The 15,773-nt window shown below is 50.5% G+C and overlaps 1 protein-coding gene and 1 long non-coding RNA gene across 11 annotated transcripts in view; one reads left to right on the top strand and one right to left on the bottom strand.

Moving 5' to 3' along the window:
• Positions 1 to 14,588, top strand: part of Arhgef10l (Rho guanine nucleotide exchange factor 10 like) — a 151,786-nt gene extending 137,198 nt beyond the window's left edge. For all 10 annotated transcript variants that reach the window (XM_021159514.2, XM_029475993.1, XM_029475994.1 and 7 more), the window contains 3 exons: positions 6,842 to 7,016; positions 12,213 to 12,335; positions 13,542 to 14,588. In XM_021159514.2, the coding sequence (XP_021015173.1) occupies positions 6,842 to 7,016; positions 12,213 to 12,335; positions 13,542 to 14,083 (840 nt within the window). In that variant the 3' untranslated portion in view covers positions 14,084 to 14,588. The remainder of the gene's footprint in view (positions 1 to 6,841; positions 7,017 to 12,212; positions 12,336 to 13,541) is intronic.
• Positions 2,944 to 11,973, bottom strand: LOC110292281. Its single transcript, XR_003836431.1, has 3 exons — positions 11,910 to 11,973; positions 10,652 to 10,818; positions 2,944 to 3,046 (listed from the first exon to the last, which is right to left on the bottom strand). It is a non-coding gene; the product is annotated as an uncharacterized LOC110292281 (long non-coding RNA).
• Positions 14,589 to 15,773: the final 1,185 nt, after the last annotated feature.

Genomic DNA, 15,773 nt, shown 5'->3' with positions numbered 1-15,773 from the left:
AAATGCCTTACAGTTGGATCTCATGGAGGCATTTCCTCAACTGAAGCTCCTTTCTCTGTGATAACTCAGCTGTGTCAAGTTGACACAAAAATAGCCAGTACACTGCCCCTTCCATGAGTGGGCAAAACCTTGGTCCCCATCACTGAGTTACAGTGATGGTGCCTGAGGCTGGTCAGAGCCCTATGCTGGCCGAGTCCAACCTTCAGACCTTGGCTTTCGCAGGGTGAGCCAACTGGGCTGAGCCCAGCCCTGGTGTATGGAGCAGCAAGGGGCAAGCTGCCCTCCTTGTGATCTCTGCACTGCTAGACTGAGGCAGACCCCAGCTCTTAGCCTAGTATTGGTACTTGCTTGTACAGGGCAGGGCTGGGATAGGGCTCGAGGGCTAGACCCATCAGACCAGTGCATGGTGGCCCCGGGTGGACGCTGCCCGAGCCTTCTCCTCAGGTATCTATGCTAGGGGAATGCTAGCCTGGTTTTTTGTAATGGCAGAAAACCAGAGGACATTAAATAGGACTTGGGAGGGGACAGCAGCATCCTTGCCTGGAGATGCCTTTCACAGTTTGCATCTCCACAGGAGCCACATGCACCAGTGGGTGTTCTTCATCTGAGTTACGGTTGTAAGAGAAACACTGGTACAGCCATGACACATGGCACACATCTTTGCAAGTGGCGCCTTCTGAATGTCTTAGTCTAGGCTGTCACTCAGGACTGAGGTCACCGTAAGCATCTGCACCCAGCTTGACAACTTAGCAACAAGCAAGACTTGGTGTGGAATTTTACTTACTTATTTTTTCTGCACTGGGAGTTGAACCCAGGACCTCACACACGGCAAGCAAGAACTCTGCCACTGAGCCACACAGCCCTAGCCCTGGTATAGGATTTGCTTTTTCAAAAATATTTTTAATCTAAAAAAATTATGTTTTTTAATCTAAAAAAATTATGTGTATGACTATTTTTGCATCCCTTGGAGCTAAAGTTACATACAACTATGGCCTGTCCAACATGGGAGCCAGGAATGAGCCTGGATCTTCTATAAGAACAGTATACACCCTCAGCCACGGAGCTATCTCTCCAGCCCAGAGTTTTATTGAATTTTATTTATCTTATTAAAATATATTTTCATTCTTTTAAAAAATATTTATTTATTTTATGTATATGAGTGCTCTATCTGCATGTACACCTGTGTGCCAGAAGAGGGCGTCAGATCACATTACAGATGGTTGTGAGCCACCATGTGGTTGCTGGAAATTGAACTTAGGACCTCTGGAAGAGCAGTCTGCTCTTAACCGCTCTATATTTTTATTCTTTGAGAATTTAATATGTCTATACAATGTATTTTGATCATATTTATTCCCGACTCTCCCCCTAACTCCCCCCAGGTCCACTCCTCTGACAACCTCATGCCCAAATTTTTTTGAATTATTATTTTATTTTAAAGTAACTCACCAAGTCCAGTGATGTGGGGGCCGTCACTGGAACATGATGACCCACAAGGGGTCATACCCTTAAAGAATAGGGTGGGAATCTTAAACATTGTGTGGGGGGGCAGCAGTCAGACAGACTCTTGAGATACTAGAAAAGATGGGGCCATTTTTTTCTTTCTAGAAAGATATTTCCACAATGCTAAATTTTGACATTTCCTTCCAAACTGAACAGTGGCTGGTGGGGCCATTTGATTGCCTGTCCCCGCGGTACCCCGAGCTGGGGGGTGTCTGCCATTCAGTAGAGCAGCATGGTGCCCCTCCCACTCTGCTAAGCATGAGGCGGCTACATCTCAAGCCTTCATGACGTTTTGTTTGTTTGTTTGTTTGTTCTGTTTTTGTTTTTTTCTTGCCGAGTCCTTGATTTCAACCAGGTGAGGAAAGGCAGAAACATCACACCAGCCTGAATATGGGATCTGTGTCTCATCTGACTGACCAGCCACCCTGGCTTTCCCATGATGAAAGGTTCCACAGTGAATTGGCTATTCTGGTTTGGGGCGTGGCTTCCCAGGTTAGGGGTGTGGTCTCCCAGGTTAGGGGTGTGGCTTTCCACCCGTTCTCAGCCATCCATTTTTGCAAATGCTACTTTAGTGTTTCCTTCTGTTGCGCTGGCCGTGAAGGGCTGATAAGAACGGAGCAGATTAAGAGAGGTGAGGCACTTTTATGATAGCTTCTACAAGATGCCCTCTCTGCACACTGGGCCCAGCAGTCTGGAGCCGAAATTCTCAGTCTGTCCCCTGGCCAGCGGAGCGAGGACACCCTATTGTTCCTTGAACGATGGTTTGCCTGGAACACTGGCTTTGCCTTAAACAATAGTGAAAGATGGTGCCCACCCTGTGGCTGTCCTCAAGGATTGGAGGAGGCAGTGTTGTTGAGGCGTGGGCCAGTGTTTCATGGGCAATCCATCCCTGGGCCCATGACCAGGCTTCTCAGGACCAACTGGTTCATGGTGACTTAAAGAGGCAAGAACCTCTTTAGCCCCGACCTTGATTGAATGTTAGGGCTGAGCTCTGAGCCTCTGAGAGAGGGCAGAAGAGATGGAATTCACTTGTGCCCCACTCAACCCATCTGGGTCCCTTTTCTGGACTTGTTTGCTGTCTTTTCTGTGTCAGTGGGGTACTTGTGTCCAGTGCCCTGCCTGATTCCGGAGAGGCCTGGTGTGCCCTGTTGGTAAAAAGAAATAAACACTAAGCTACTGCCTACCCTTCCTGGGTAGCTCCCCCACCCAGCCAACCTCCCGGCCCCTCACGTCATCTCTGGCTCTAATGCCTTCGAGTGCTGAGCACATCACCCTGGGAATTTATGGCAACGGCGCAGAAGCGTCACCTGGAGGCACATAAATATTACAAGACTGACTGTGTCAGCACTCCTTTCGGAAGATCGCTCACCTGGAACCGGCAGCGTGGGTGGTCCTGGCTGGGTGTCCAGAGGCTGTGGAGGCAGACACTGTGGGTGGGGGCGGAACTTGCATCACGCTGGTTCTACACAGCAGCATGCAGGGGCCCTCAAGGTGTGACACATTCCTTCTCCACTGAGTCCTCAGCACCCCGAGAGGCAGATTCTTTCTGTCCCAGTATATATGCATATATATATATATATATATATATATATATATATATATATACACAAAGAGAAGAGAACACTAGGTTAGTCACGGGGGCTGAGACCCTGCCCTCCTGGGGCCTGCTTTCTCTATTTAGTAATGTGCTCCCACTTTGTATTTTAAAGATTTGTTTTAGTTTTAATTGTGTGTGTGTGCACACACACACACACACGTGCGCACGCACACGCGTGCAAGTGTCCCCAGAGGCCAGAAGAGGCTGTCAGATCTATTGCTGCTAGAGTTACAGGTGACTGTGAGCTGAACTTGGGTGCTTTGAGAGAGAGAGAGAGAGAGAGAGAGAGAGCAAGCATGCATACATGTAATACATGTATGTCTCTGTGTGTGCATGCATGCATATAGTGCACACATGTCACTGTGTATGTATGCTTATATGCATGTAATGTACATATGTATCTGTGTGTATGTGTGTGTGTGCATGCATGTAAAAAACATGTCTGTGTGTGTGTACGTATGCATGCATATATGGAATGCACATATGTCTGTGTGTGCATGCATGCATGTAATGCACTATGTCTCTGTGCATGTATGTCTCTATGTATGTGCATGTATGCATGTAGTACATGTATGTTTCTCTGTATGCATACATGTAATGCACATGTCTCTTGTGTGTGTGTGCATGCATGCATGCAATGCATGTATTCTCTCTGTGTGTGTATGTGTGCGCATGCATTCACATGCTCTTTTAACTGCTAAGCTATCTCTCCAGCATCCCACTGTGTAGCTTACTCTGGCCTTGAACTGCCTCAGTTTACTGAGTACCAGGAGACAGGGACAAGTCTCTCCACCCGGCTCCCTAGAGCCGTTAGAAAGCTCAGCACAACTGGGCAGTGGTGGCTCACGCCTTTAATCCTAGCATTTAGGAGGCAGAGGCAGGTGGATTTCTGAGTTCGAGGCTAGCCTGGTCTACAGAGTGAGTTCCAGGACAGCCAGGGCTATAGAAACCCTGTCTCGAAAAACAAAAACAAAACAAAACAAAACCAAAACAAAACAAAAAACAAAAACAAAAACAAAAATCTCAGCACACTAGGATCCAGGTTCCTCATAACTAGTTTGATACCCAGCGTTGCTTGGATTGGCCCTGGGCCTCTTTGATCTGGGTCCCAGATGCTGTGGATACCACCACTTCCACCCCAACAGTCTCACTATTTCCCTGCATTCAAAGCTGTGAGAGGCTCTGGGCTGTACCTCTGCTTTCCCTGCCCCAACCCACTGTCTCCCTGGTGTCCCAGAGGGAGCAGGAGTTGAAACCAGGACGGGGCTTTGTGCTTACTGCTGCCTGCTGAGTGCTGTCGCCTCTGGTGTCTCTTCAGGCACGGTGCTTGGGAAAACCATCAAGTTCCCACCTATGCAGTCTCTTTCGGTTGTGTGACATCTTTTTAGACTAGTGGTGTCCCTTCCACTGACACTAAACCTGCCGGGGAAAGCTTAGTATCTGCTGGCAGATCTTTTCTGTCCTTAAGTAGGACCAACACCTATATGGTCAGAGGGTGCTGTGCCAGGGTGCCTGGCTAGATTCTTTCTTGTGTGATCAGGACTGGCTTCCAGAAAAGTTTTGTTTACCAAGCCAACAGCTATATAGCTCCCTGGCACTGAGTGGTGGCCAAAGGGCACTGAAGCTTGTGTGACACTGCTGTCTTGGGGCCCAGAATGCTGGCATATTCTCTGTCCCTACCTACTCTCTCCCTATGGCCCAGGAGACTCAGCTAGGAGGCTAAGATCAGCTTGTATTCCAGAACTCAGTCTTCTGGCATGAACAGAAGTTTCTGGGGAAGCCCCAGGTAAATCCCCCACTCCCTGCCTGCAACATGTCTTGTCCCTGTGTGTTGGCATGGGCCTGCATGGTCCACTGGGCCCAGTATGGACCAGTTCCACCTCTAGGGAAACAAGGCTGGGGTTGCACTGTGGACTTCTTCAATCAGACCTGGCAACCAGGAACCACCCATACTCATGGATTTCCTGGAAGCAACATAACTCAAGCCAAGGACCGGGCTGGTTTAGCAGAGATGGGCTGCAGGCCCTGAGTGTCAGGGCTGCTGTGTCCCTGCTGTGTACTGCATGGCCCAGGCCTGGCTCCCTGTCAGCTTAGATTCCCTGAGAAGCCCCTCCCATGCACCTCAGGAATGCTCAGACAGAACCCCCAGTCTGAGGGAGGAGATAGTTCAGTTCCCTTCCTCATCCTGGGGATGCCCCACCCTGTAGAGACCATGCACCCTACCTGTCTGAAGGTCAGACAGTTCTGCTCTGTGTGTGCATGTGCGCGTGTGTATGCATGCATGTGTGTGTGAATGCATGTGCATGCATTTGTGTATATTTGTGCGCATGTGCACATACATGCATGTGCATGCATTTGTGTGTGCATGCACGTGTGTGTATGTATGCACACACTTGTGTATATGTGTGTGTGCACATGCATGCACGTGCATGGTTTTGTGTATGTGCGTGCACATGTGCATACACTTGTGTATATGTATATGTATGTGCACATTTGTGTATATGTATGTGCACATGCATGCATGTGCATGGTTTTGTGTGTGTGTGCATGCACTGTGTACGGATATGCTTGTGTGGAAGCTAGAGGACATCTTCGGATGTCATTCCTCAGGTTGTTTCCCATTTGAGACCGTGCCTGTCATTCCTCAGGTTCTATCCTTTTTTTGGTTTCCCATTTGAGACCGTGCCTCGCCTCTCACTGGTTTTGAAAATGAAGAGTAGCCAGAGAGTTCCAGGTCTCCGCCTCTGCAGTGGTGGCGTTGTATTACACAGTATCATAGCAGCCTAGGGGGAAAACCCACAGAAGACAAAACTATAAAAGCACAGAGGCTGGGGCTCAAACTTGGATCCTCACACTTGCACGGTGCACACCCACGCTTGCACGGTGCACACCTCACTTGCCTGAGCCACCTGGTCAGCCCGTATCCTGGCGGGCTTTGTTGTATTGTTCAGTGGAGATCAGTGAGACTCCTGCCTGTGAGGAGCAAACCCAGTGGTGTGGAGTAGCTCTCCTCTGCTCTTCCCTGTCCTGCTTCTCAGAAGAAGAGACTCCTGCTCTGACTTCAGTCCACACTCCTTCCCGTCTCCTCCAGAGCTCTTGCTCTCTTGATTTTGAACATTATCTCTTGACTTGCCCTGCCCTCACGGCGCTATGAGAGATGAGGACTTGACTCACTCCTGCAACTTCTTCCCTGCTGGGTCTGCAGGTTGCCATGGTTACGTTAAATAATATATATAGTTGGATGCGGCCTATGATCCTAGCAATTAGGAGTCCTAGATAGGAGAATCATGAGCTGGAGGCCAGCCTGGGCTACATAGTATCAGTCTAGCCAGGGCTATATAGCAAGATCCTGTTTCAAAGAAAAAAAACTACGCATGTAGCATCAGCTTCCGCTAGGTGGTGGCTCCATCTTCCCCTGAAAGGAGCCCCATGTGTGTTGGAGTTGGGTCTCCATTCGAGCGCCTTTGGCTTCTGTCCCTGTCACATTGATTGTCTGTAGTCACTCCTGTCAGGAGGAGTATTTACACCGTCACAATCTGTCAGCATTAGAAACCTGATTTGTCATAGGCGCTGATCTGTGCAGCATACTGGGCTTCGAAGGCCTGGTGCAGACAGGAGTCCAGCCAGAGCCTTGCTTAGCTTGTGCTCCTGAAGACTGTGGGAACAGTTGACCCTGGAGAATGAGGCTCGGGGGGCAAGGCAGGGTGGCAGCCGGCCTGATACCTCCATCTCCTCTGTGTGCAGCAAAGCTTCGAGGCGCACCAGGATGAGGCGGTGAGTGTCACTCACATGGTGAAAGCCGGCAGCGGTGTCTGGATGGCCTTCTCCTCTGGCTCTTCCATCCGCCTCTTTCACACGGAGACTCTGGAGCACCTTCAGGAGATCAACATCGCCACCAGGACCACCTTCCTCCTGCCAGGTGAGGCTGTACACCTAGTTTGAGATGAGGGGACAGACACTCATGGGTGCCAACAGGGGGCTGTGTAGTGGCCATCCCAGCTCATTAACTGCCAGGGCAGCCTTGGGCAGCCTTGAAAACCAGTTCATGGTGGACAGGAAGTGGCGGGACTGGGATTTATACACAGGCCTGTCCTATCAACGTGCTGATTCCTGACCCTCTAGGTTCCCTGTGCCATCTGAGCATGTGCCATCCTCAGGAGGTGGGCTCCAGGCCAGGTGGGCTTTCCTGTGCCAGGAGCTGGTACCAAAACCCCATGTTGGGCAGGGGGACCCAGGCTGTCTATATTGTCCTTCTGCTTGGAGTGACCAAAGCCTGATTCTGACTCAGAGCTTGCGGACAGGAAAGGAGACCCCGATCTGTCTCGTTCCTTAGACCTTTCCTGAAGAAAGGCATACGTACCTTTGTACATTTGTGATTCATCAGGTTTAGGGGCACCCTGGGGGTGAAGAGTTTGGGTGGCTACTCCTGGCCGCCTATGGGAGTGTGCTTCTGTTCCCTCTTCCAGAGCGGTCCGTGAGATGAGGGGGTGAGGCAGGAAGGGTTACCTTTGGGGCTCATACCACCCCCACCTCACCCCTCTGAAATCTCTGAGTTGACTTCCATTGTTTCACAGTGTTGCTGCCCATATGAAGGGGCTGCTTTGGAGACCCAGAGGCCCTGGCCCATTCTCCCTTCCACTCGCTTCTGGGATACCCATGGAGCTTCAGGCTCTGGCTTCCCCTCCTACTATCTCTGTCTCAGCTTCTACCAGTCCACTCAACCTGGGGCTAGTCAAGGAGAATGACCATTCTGTCCATCTGAGCACCTTAGGCAGAGCTGGGTTTGTTGGCTAGGAAACTGGACGAGCTCTGGGGACAGGGAAACAGTGACACTGTCCCCAGGGTCTGGCAGACAGGCTGTGGCAGGCTGGGGGTGGGTTTGAGCTGAGCTGAGGACCAACCTTCGCAGACTTAGGAAAGGCTTGCTGGGCAGCACCTTGGGGTCTGAGGGCCAGTGTCCTCTCCTGAGATCTGATCTTTAGCTCCAGCCATGACTCTGCCCAATCAGGGCACTGCCTAGAACTGATTGGCCATTAGCAAGCTAGGTAGCAGCAATGACTGTGGCAGCACCGAGCGCTGCCAGTCTGCCAGAGCCCCATGCTGAACAAAGCTCTGCTGATGACATCCCACTGTGCTCCAAGCCCTCAAGCTGTAGATGGTCCCCAAGTTACAGATGCGGACATAGCTGTCCTCAGCAGGGTTCTATGCCTTGTGGTGCAGTGGCTCAGAGTCCTACTGTGTGATAGGGAGTGAGGGACAAACACGCACACAGATACACAGACACACACACAGACACAGACACACAAACACAGAGAAAAACACACACAGACATACATAAACACAGAGACACATACATACACACAGAAATACACAGATATATACAGACACACAAATATATAAACATACACAGACACACACACACAGAAACACACATGTACAAATACACAGACACATGCACAAGACACACACAACCCCCCCACAGACATATATAATAAACACACATACACACACACACAGAGAAACACACAGATACATACAGACATACATACAGACACACAAATACACAAACATACACAGGCACACACACAGAAACACAAATACATACAGACACATGCACACAGACACACAAACAGACACATGCACATAGATGCACACACACACTGAAACACACAGACACACATAAACACACATACACACACAAATATGCATACACAGACACACATAGACACAGACAGAGAAATACAGACACACACAGACACACAGACACACACACAGGCATACTCAGGCACACACAGACACATACACACATACACACACAAATAGACATACAAACAGACACACACTCAAATACATAGACACACACACAGACACACAAATACACAGACATACAGATACACACACATATACACAATCTCAGAGTTTAGTCCTGGCTTAGCCATTGAGTGCTCTGGTCCCTTCATTGTTGGGGTGCAGTCCTGAGGGATTTTTGAGGGTGAAATCCCATAGCAAGGCTGGTGTTTTACACGACTGAGATGGGGACAGCTCCCTTTTGCACCATTCCCCTGCATCAGAGCCCTGTGTTACTCTTGGTCCTTTTCTTTCCACCTTTTCCTCTCCCTTCTTCCAGTTTGACTCTTATTTCCCGAAAGGCGGGGGTGGGAGGCGGACTAGTTTCATCCATTATACAACACAATAAAAAATTCTCCGTATCATAGAAATACTTCTGCATTTATCTTGATAGCTAAATTATTTCAAGATAATGGAACAATGGGAAAAATGGTTAATCTTATGGGCTTTTGAAAATCCCCGGTGTCTTGTCTAGTTGGGGCAGAGGAAAGTGAGAGGCGGCAGCTTCAGTTGTCAGAGGCCAGGCTGGGGGTGGAGAAGCACAGCCCTGCTGGGTCCCACGGCTGACACTCCTGAGGACCCCATACACTGTATTCCTGGCTTTTAGAGGGGAGGCACCACGGGTAAATGTGGTTGTTTCCAAGCCTGACCACTGTCACTCTGCTGGCCAGGTGGTGGGCACATCTTCTCTTGAGCCTCAGTTTCTCTATGGATGCAAAGGGTTGAGTCTGAGCTTGACTGGTCTGTACCTCAGATTCTTGTTGAATCCCATGCTCTACCTGGAAATGGTGGTCAACTCCTCCATTCCCATCTGTCACTCGGGAGTTCTTGTCATGAGAAGTCTCATTCCTGACAGGGATATTTACTACCAGCATTCTTGCTATCCTCACTGTTATCTTTATGTCCCTTTACGCTGGCCTATCGCCAGGTCTCTCCTTCAGGGCTTCTTTGCCTCTCTTGAGTTTCTAGGTCAGTGTCTTCCTCAAGGTGCCACCTGTGTGTGAGCAGACAGGGGGCGCTCTCCTGGGTCTGAGCCCTACACAGACTCCGCTCTCTAGTCCTGGCCATCCCTGCTTAGCCAAGCTGGGTATTTAACAGCGCTGAGTTGAGAGAGGCCCTGCCCCCCAAGCTGAGCTGGAGCCAGGCACAGTGGCAGGAATCAGAGGGCAGAGGGTGGCTTCCTGTCCACCCCACATGGTGCCCTGGAGGAAAAAAAGCTGAATGGGGTTTTAAAACTCTTTACTAGAGATATTTAAAACAGGCTTTTAAGTATTTCTTCCTCTCCCCCACACCACCAAATGAAATAATTGCATAATTAGTAATAAATTTGTTCTTCGTCTAAGTGTGGATTTTTTTAGGGTGTGTTAAAAAATTTATCACGCTTCCTTCCCCCACCCTTCCTTCCACTCGAGTACCCGACTGGTATTAATGCATTTTTTAAAAAAAACCTAACCTCCCTCCTCCTTTTAACTAGACAGGTCATTAATAAAATGTTCTCCGAGAGCCTGAGCTTTTAAAAGTTGTATATCTCCAGATAGGCGGCTATGGTGAGCAGAGCCCTGTGTGTTAAGTCTCTATGATCAAATATTTATCCACCATTAGAATTTTTTTCTTTTGGACTGTTTGTGAAGTGTCTCACTCTTTTCCTTGAGGCGGAAGGAGGCGAGGGGCCCCAGAACGAGGTCTGCAGATGAAGCCGTTTCTCACCTCTTGTCTGTTTGGCCTTCTGTCCCACTCTCCTTCCACCTGTCAATCAACTTCTGCTGTGGTTGGGATGAGGATGCCTTGGGTACCACATCCTGCTGGTCCCTGGGTTGGTCTCAGGAGTGGATGCTTTGGGTACCACCTCCTGCTGGTCCCTGGAATCTCAGGAGCTTATGGGAAGGAAGGGGCATGTGGGATCCAGCAGAGCTACAGCTCCCTGTCTTGACCTTGTTATTTTTGGGTTTGTAACTGGGATGGAGCTGATCTTAGCACATTAGAGCCTTTAAGTAATTATGAATATTACTCTATCTCCAGTGACTGGGTCCAATGGTCAAGCTGTGCTTAACTGTGTGTGTGTATCTACCCATCTACTCACCTACCCACTCTTCTAGTCATCTGTCCACCCATCTATGCATCTGTCTATCTGTCTATCTATCTATCTATCTATCTATCTATCTATCTATCTATCTATCTATCTATCTATCTACAAACCCATCCATCTAGCTACTTGCTAATCTGTCTGTCCGTATACTTATCTATCTATCCTTCCTTCGTTCCCTCGTTCATTCCTTCCTGCCTTCCACCCATCCATCCATCCTTCCTCTCTGCCATCTATTCACTGATCAATTGGATAATCCATTCATCTGTCCATTTATTTGCATACTTGCCAATCTGTCTATTCATTTGCCCACCCATTCATCCAATATCCACCCATCTATGCTTCCATCCATCCATCCATCCCTCCATCCATCCACCCACCGACCCATTCATCCATCCACTCACCCATCCATCCACTCACTCACCCATCCATCTACCCACCCACACATCCATTATCCATCCATCCATCCATCCACCCACCCATCCATTATCCATCCATCCATCCATCCATCCACCCATCCATCCATCCATCCACCCACCCATCCATTATCCATCCATCTATCCACCCACCCACCCACCCACCCATCCATCCATCCAACCATCCATTATCTATCCATCCATCCACCCATCCATCCACCCATCCATCCATCCACCCATCCACCCACCCACCCACTCATTTGTCTGTCCGACCGTTCATCCATCCCTCCACTTACCCACTGACTGATGTACCCTTCCGTTCACTCACTTATCCATCTATTTATTTGTCCATCCACCTACCCATCCACCCATTTGTTGGTAGCAGGCCTGTTCACAGGCTCTGCCCTGGTCCCCAAGATGCATGCACTGATGCCAACTTCTATTTGTCCTTTGCAGACCGTCCCACCTGCTTTTCACTGGGTCCTTGCAGCCTGGCTTGCTGTGTGTGGCCATTGCATGAACACTAACTGACCCTGTGTGCCAGGCAACTGAGCCCCTACACACAGAGCCCACACGGGGCTGGCATGATGTACTATGGCATTATTACCCTACTGTGTCCTCACAAACGTCCCTTTTATACATGGGGAACTGAGGTCTGACTGGGTGCCCACGCTCTAACCACAACACCATCTACCCTGTCTTGGGGGAAATCTGGACTGGATAGTGCCCCCATCTGAATGAACTAAGCTTGTGTCTCCTCTCTCTGCAGGCCAAAAGCACCTATGTGTCACCAGCCTCCTCATCTGCCAGGGTCTGCTCTGGGTAGGCACTGACCAGGGTGTCATTGTCCTGTTGCCTGTACCCCGACTGGAGGGCATCCCCAAGATCACAGGTGGGTGTGGGGCCTTGCTTCAGGGATGGGGGAGGGAACTGGGTCTAGACCCCTGCACTTCCCACTGAGTCCAGCCACTCTGTCCCTCTCACCTTAGCCAGGACATAGTAAAATGGTTATCCCAGTCTTCTCCTACCTAATGGATCTTAGTTTCCTGATCTGGGTGGAGTAGCTCACACTGGCCAAAGAATCTGAGGATTGTCTGAGACACCCAATTAATGGCAGAGGCTCTGCGGGCCCTGAAGGGCTTTATAGGTAGAAGTAAGTGTGGGCTCTGGAGATGGGCCCACATCAGATATGGCAGCCAGTCTGCCCTGATCTGTAACCCTAGGCCCAGAAGCAGGGTCAGGGGGAAGCCCTGGTGTTTATACAGTGGAGCTCTGGTCCCCTTTGTCTCTGCCCTGAAAGGGAAGATGGGGGTCGTCTGTAGTTGCTAGTGAGCACAGAGGTAAGAGGGAAGAGACAGCCTTGGGCCACCATGCCAGACCTTTGCCCTCTTCCAGACTCTGAGATTTCTAGGCATCCTGTCTTCATGATACACTTATTAGATCAGTGGTTGCATGCAAAGAGGCACCAGGCTGGGGTGGGACACAGGGGGCAGGTCATGACCAGGACAGCTGTGGACCGGGCAGTGGTGGGTGCTGTGGTGGAGAGAGACTAAGGAGTAACCGAGTGCCAGGTTCCTTGGAAGGATGCAGTCAGGATGCCCTGTGGCTGCTGGAGCTTGGCCGGAAGGAAGAGCTGCAGAGCCTGACATAAGACTTGGCTTCTGGCTGGAGAGATGGCTCAGTGGTTAAGAGCACTGGCTGCTCTTCCAGAGGTCCTGAGTTCAATTCCCAGCAACCACATAGTAGTTCATAACCTTCTATAGGGGGAATCTGATGCCCTCTTCTGGCCTGCGGATGTATAGACAGCAGAGTACTCATATATTAAATAAATAAAATAAAAAAAATAAAAAAAAAAACTTGGTTTCCTGGAGCTGAAAGGAAGTTATCAGTGAGGCTATCTCACCTTGGAGATGGAGAATGCCTCCACTTTGTAGAGTCATACTATGGAACATGGTGTAGACAGATCCCATGGCCTCTGGTAAGGTGTTAGCATAGACAGCAGAAGAAAATGTCCAACCCCAGAAAGTTCTTCAGAAGTCCTTGGGTGTCTCTCTTAACGAACACCCTGGTCTCTTGGGCCTTCTCCTCTTTCTCACAGGGAAAGGCATGGTGTCTCTCAATGGTCACTGTGGACCTGTGGCCTTCCTAGCTGTGGCCATGAGCATCCTGGCCCCTGACATCCTGCGGAGTGACCAGGAAGAGGCCGAGGGACCGCAGGCCGAGGAGGACAAGCCAGATGGGCAGGCTCATGAAACCGTGCCTGGGCCTGACAGCCACACAGCTCGGGAGCTGACCCGCAAGAAAGGCATCCTGCTCCAATATCGCCTGCGCTCCACGGCCCACCTCCCTGGGCCCCTGTTGTCTGTGCGGGAGCCAGCGCCTGCTGATGGTTCGGCTCTGGAACACAGTGAGGAGGACGGGTCCATCTACGAGATGGCCGATGACCCTGACGTCTGGGTCCGGAGCCGGCCCTGTGCCCGTGATGCCCACCGCAAGGAGATCTGCTCTGTGGCTATCATCTCTGGTGGACAAGGCTACCGCCATTTCGGCGGTGCTCCAGGTGGCCTGAGTGGGCGGGCGGCCCCATGCAGCGAGACAGACAGCACACTTCTCATCTGGCAGGTGCCCTTGGCTCTATAGCTGTCCACACTGCCCATCTGGAGGTCATAGGGCAGCTGGATCACTGCGGACATGCTGGGACCCTTTTGGCCCACCTGAATTTCCCTCAGGGACCTGCCCAGGCCACAGGACAGGCCTGGATTCTCCACTGAGGCCTTGGAAGAGCAGAGGAGAAACCTCTGGAAAAAAAATTTAGAATGTTTTGGGGAAGGGTTTTTTTTAGAGTCTTGGGGGAACGGAAGGATACACACAGAGAATATGGCCGTTTTGTTTTGTTTTGTTTTTGAAGCAAAAAACATAAAACCTCACCACTGCCTGCTGAACCTAGAACCTTTTGTTGGGGCTGAGTGAGGCTCCGAGGTGGGCGGGCCCCTCCAGGAGGAGTGTATGTGTGAGTGTCTGCGCGTGTGACTATAAATATATATATATAAATACGTATATACGATGTATATTATATGTATATAAATATGATCTGTACATAATGGGTCTCTGGGAGATGCTGGAATAAAAGGCAAGTTATATGTGGGCCCTGTGGGGTTTATGGGATGTCGTGGGGATGGGTCATAGGCAGGGGACGTTGGGGACCAAGGCCTGCCCTGCTCCGACATGAAGGACTGAAACCAAGCCGGGGCCAGGTTGGAGGCCACTCAAGAACACATTCCCTCTGGCTTTTTCCAAGGCAGTAATCGATAGCTACTATCAGCTACTTACTTTGCATATTAGCGATTCTGTCTGAAGTCTGTTGGCCACATTTCGGGTGTGTCCGGAAGAGCCCTGCCGAGTTGTGAACGGGTTAGGGAGCATCCATGACCATCGTCTTCATCATGGAGGAAGTTTTGCTTGCTGAAGGAGGGGCTCTTGGGTGCTCTCTGAGGCCTCTTAGAGAAAGGCTGGTCACCTTGCTCTAAGAGATCCTAGCATCTGGTGTCTGAAGCAGTGAGCAGAGCTTAGCCCGTGGCCTCCTCAGCAGCTGGGGTCCAAGGGAGGGGCAGCTCCTGAGCCTGGAGACATTGATGGACACCAGGCGCGCCCACGGCAGGCTGCAGGAGAGGAACAATAATGGGGCCTCTTACCTCTCCTGGCTGGACCCATCTTGAGAGTGCATCACCTGCTGCGGTGGGGGCAGGGGGATTACATTGAAAGCCCCTGCCAGCAAGGGCAGCCGCCCCTCCACCTCCACATCTATCTTCCTCTCCTCTGCTTGTGTGTCTGTCCACTGTCCGTGGGTCTTCCCTCCGTACTAGGGATGGCCGAACCGGGTACAGAGAGACGTGAGGCAGAGCTCTGTGGATGTGGGAGGTGAACTCTCAATGAGGCTTGCCCACAAAGTGCACTGAGAATTGTCCTCTGAAGGGCTGGGGACCCTAGTGGAAAAGCCAGAGTAAAAGCCTGGAAAGATCTAACTTTCAATAGAGCCATTCATTCATTCATTCATTCATTCACTCTTCCTTTTGCCTTTCCCAAGTTTCTGCATGCCAGGTACCATGGTAGTTGGTAGGGCCGTGGAGGTGACACACCAGAAGTGTGTGGTCTTCAGGTTGACCCGGAGCGAGGCTTCTGCAAAGGAGTGGAGCAAGCAAGCCACAGGAGGTGACTCATTCCTGGAGGGCAGGGGTCCAGTGTGGGTCTCCAGATGGGGCAGAGAGGACACTGGGTTCCCAGGAATCATTCAGTGGAAGGGCCTGGTTCCCACCCTGAAGCTATGGCTTTG

Source organism: Mus caroli, chromosome 4 (assembly GCF_900094665.2).
Source record: "Mus caroli chromosome 4, CAROLI_EIJ_v1.1, whole genome shotgun sequence".
Taxonomy (NCBI): domain Eukaryota; kingdom Metazoa; phylum Chordata; class Mammalia; order Rodentia; family Muridae; genus Mus; species Mus caroli.
This window is presented reverse-complemented; position numbering and strand designations above follow the sequence as displayed.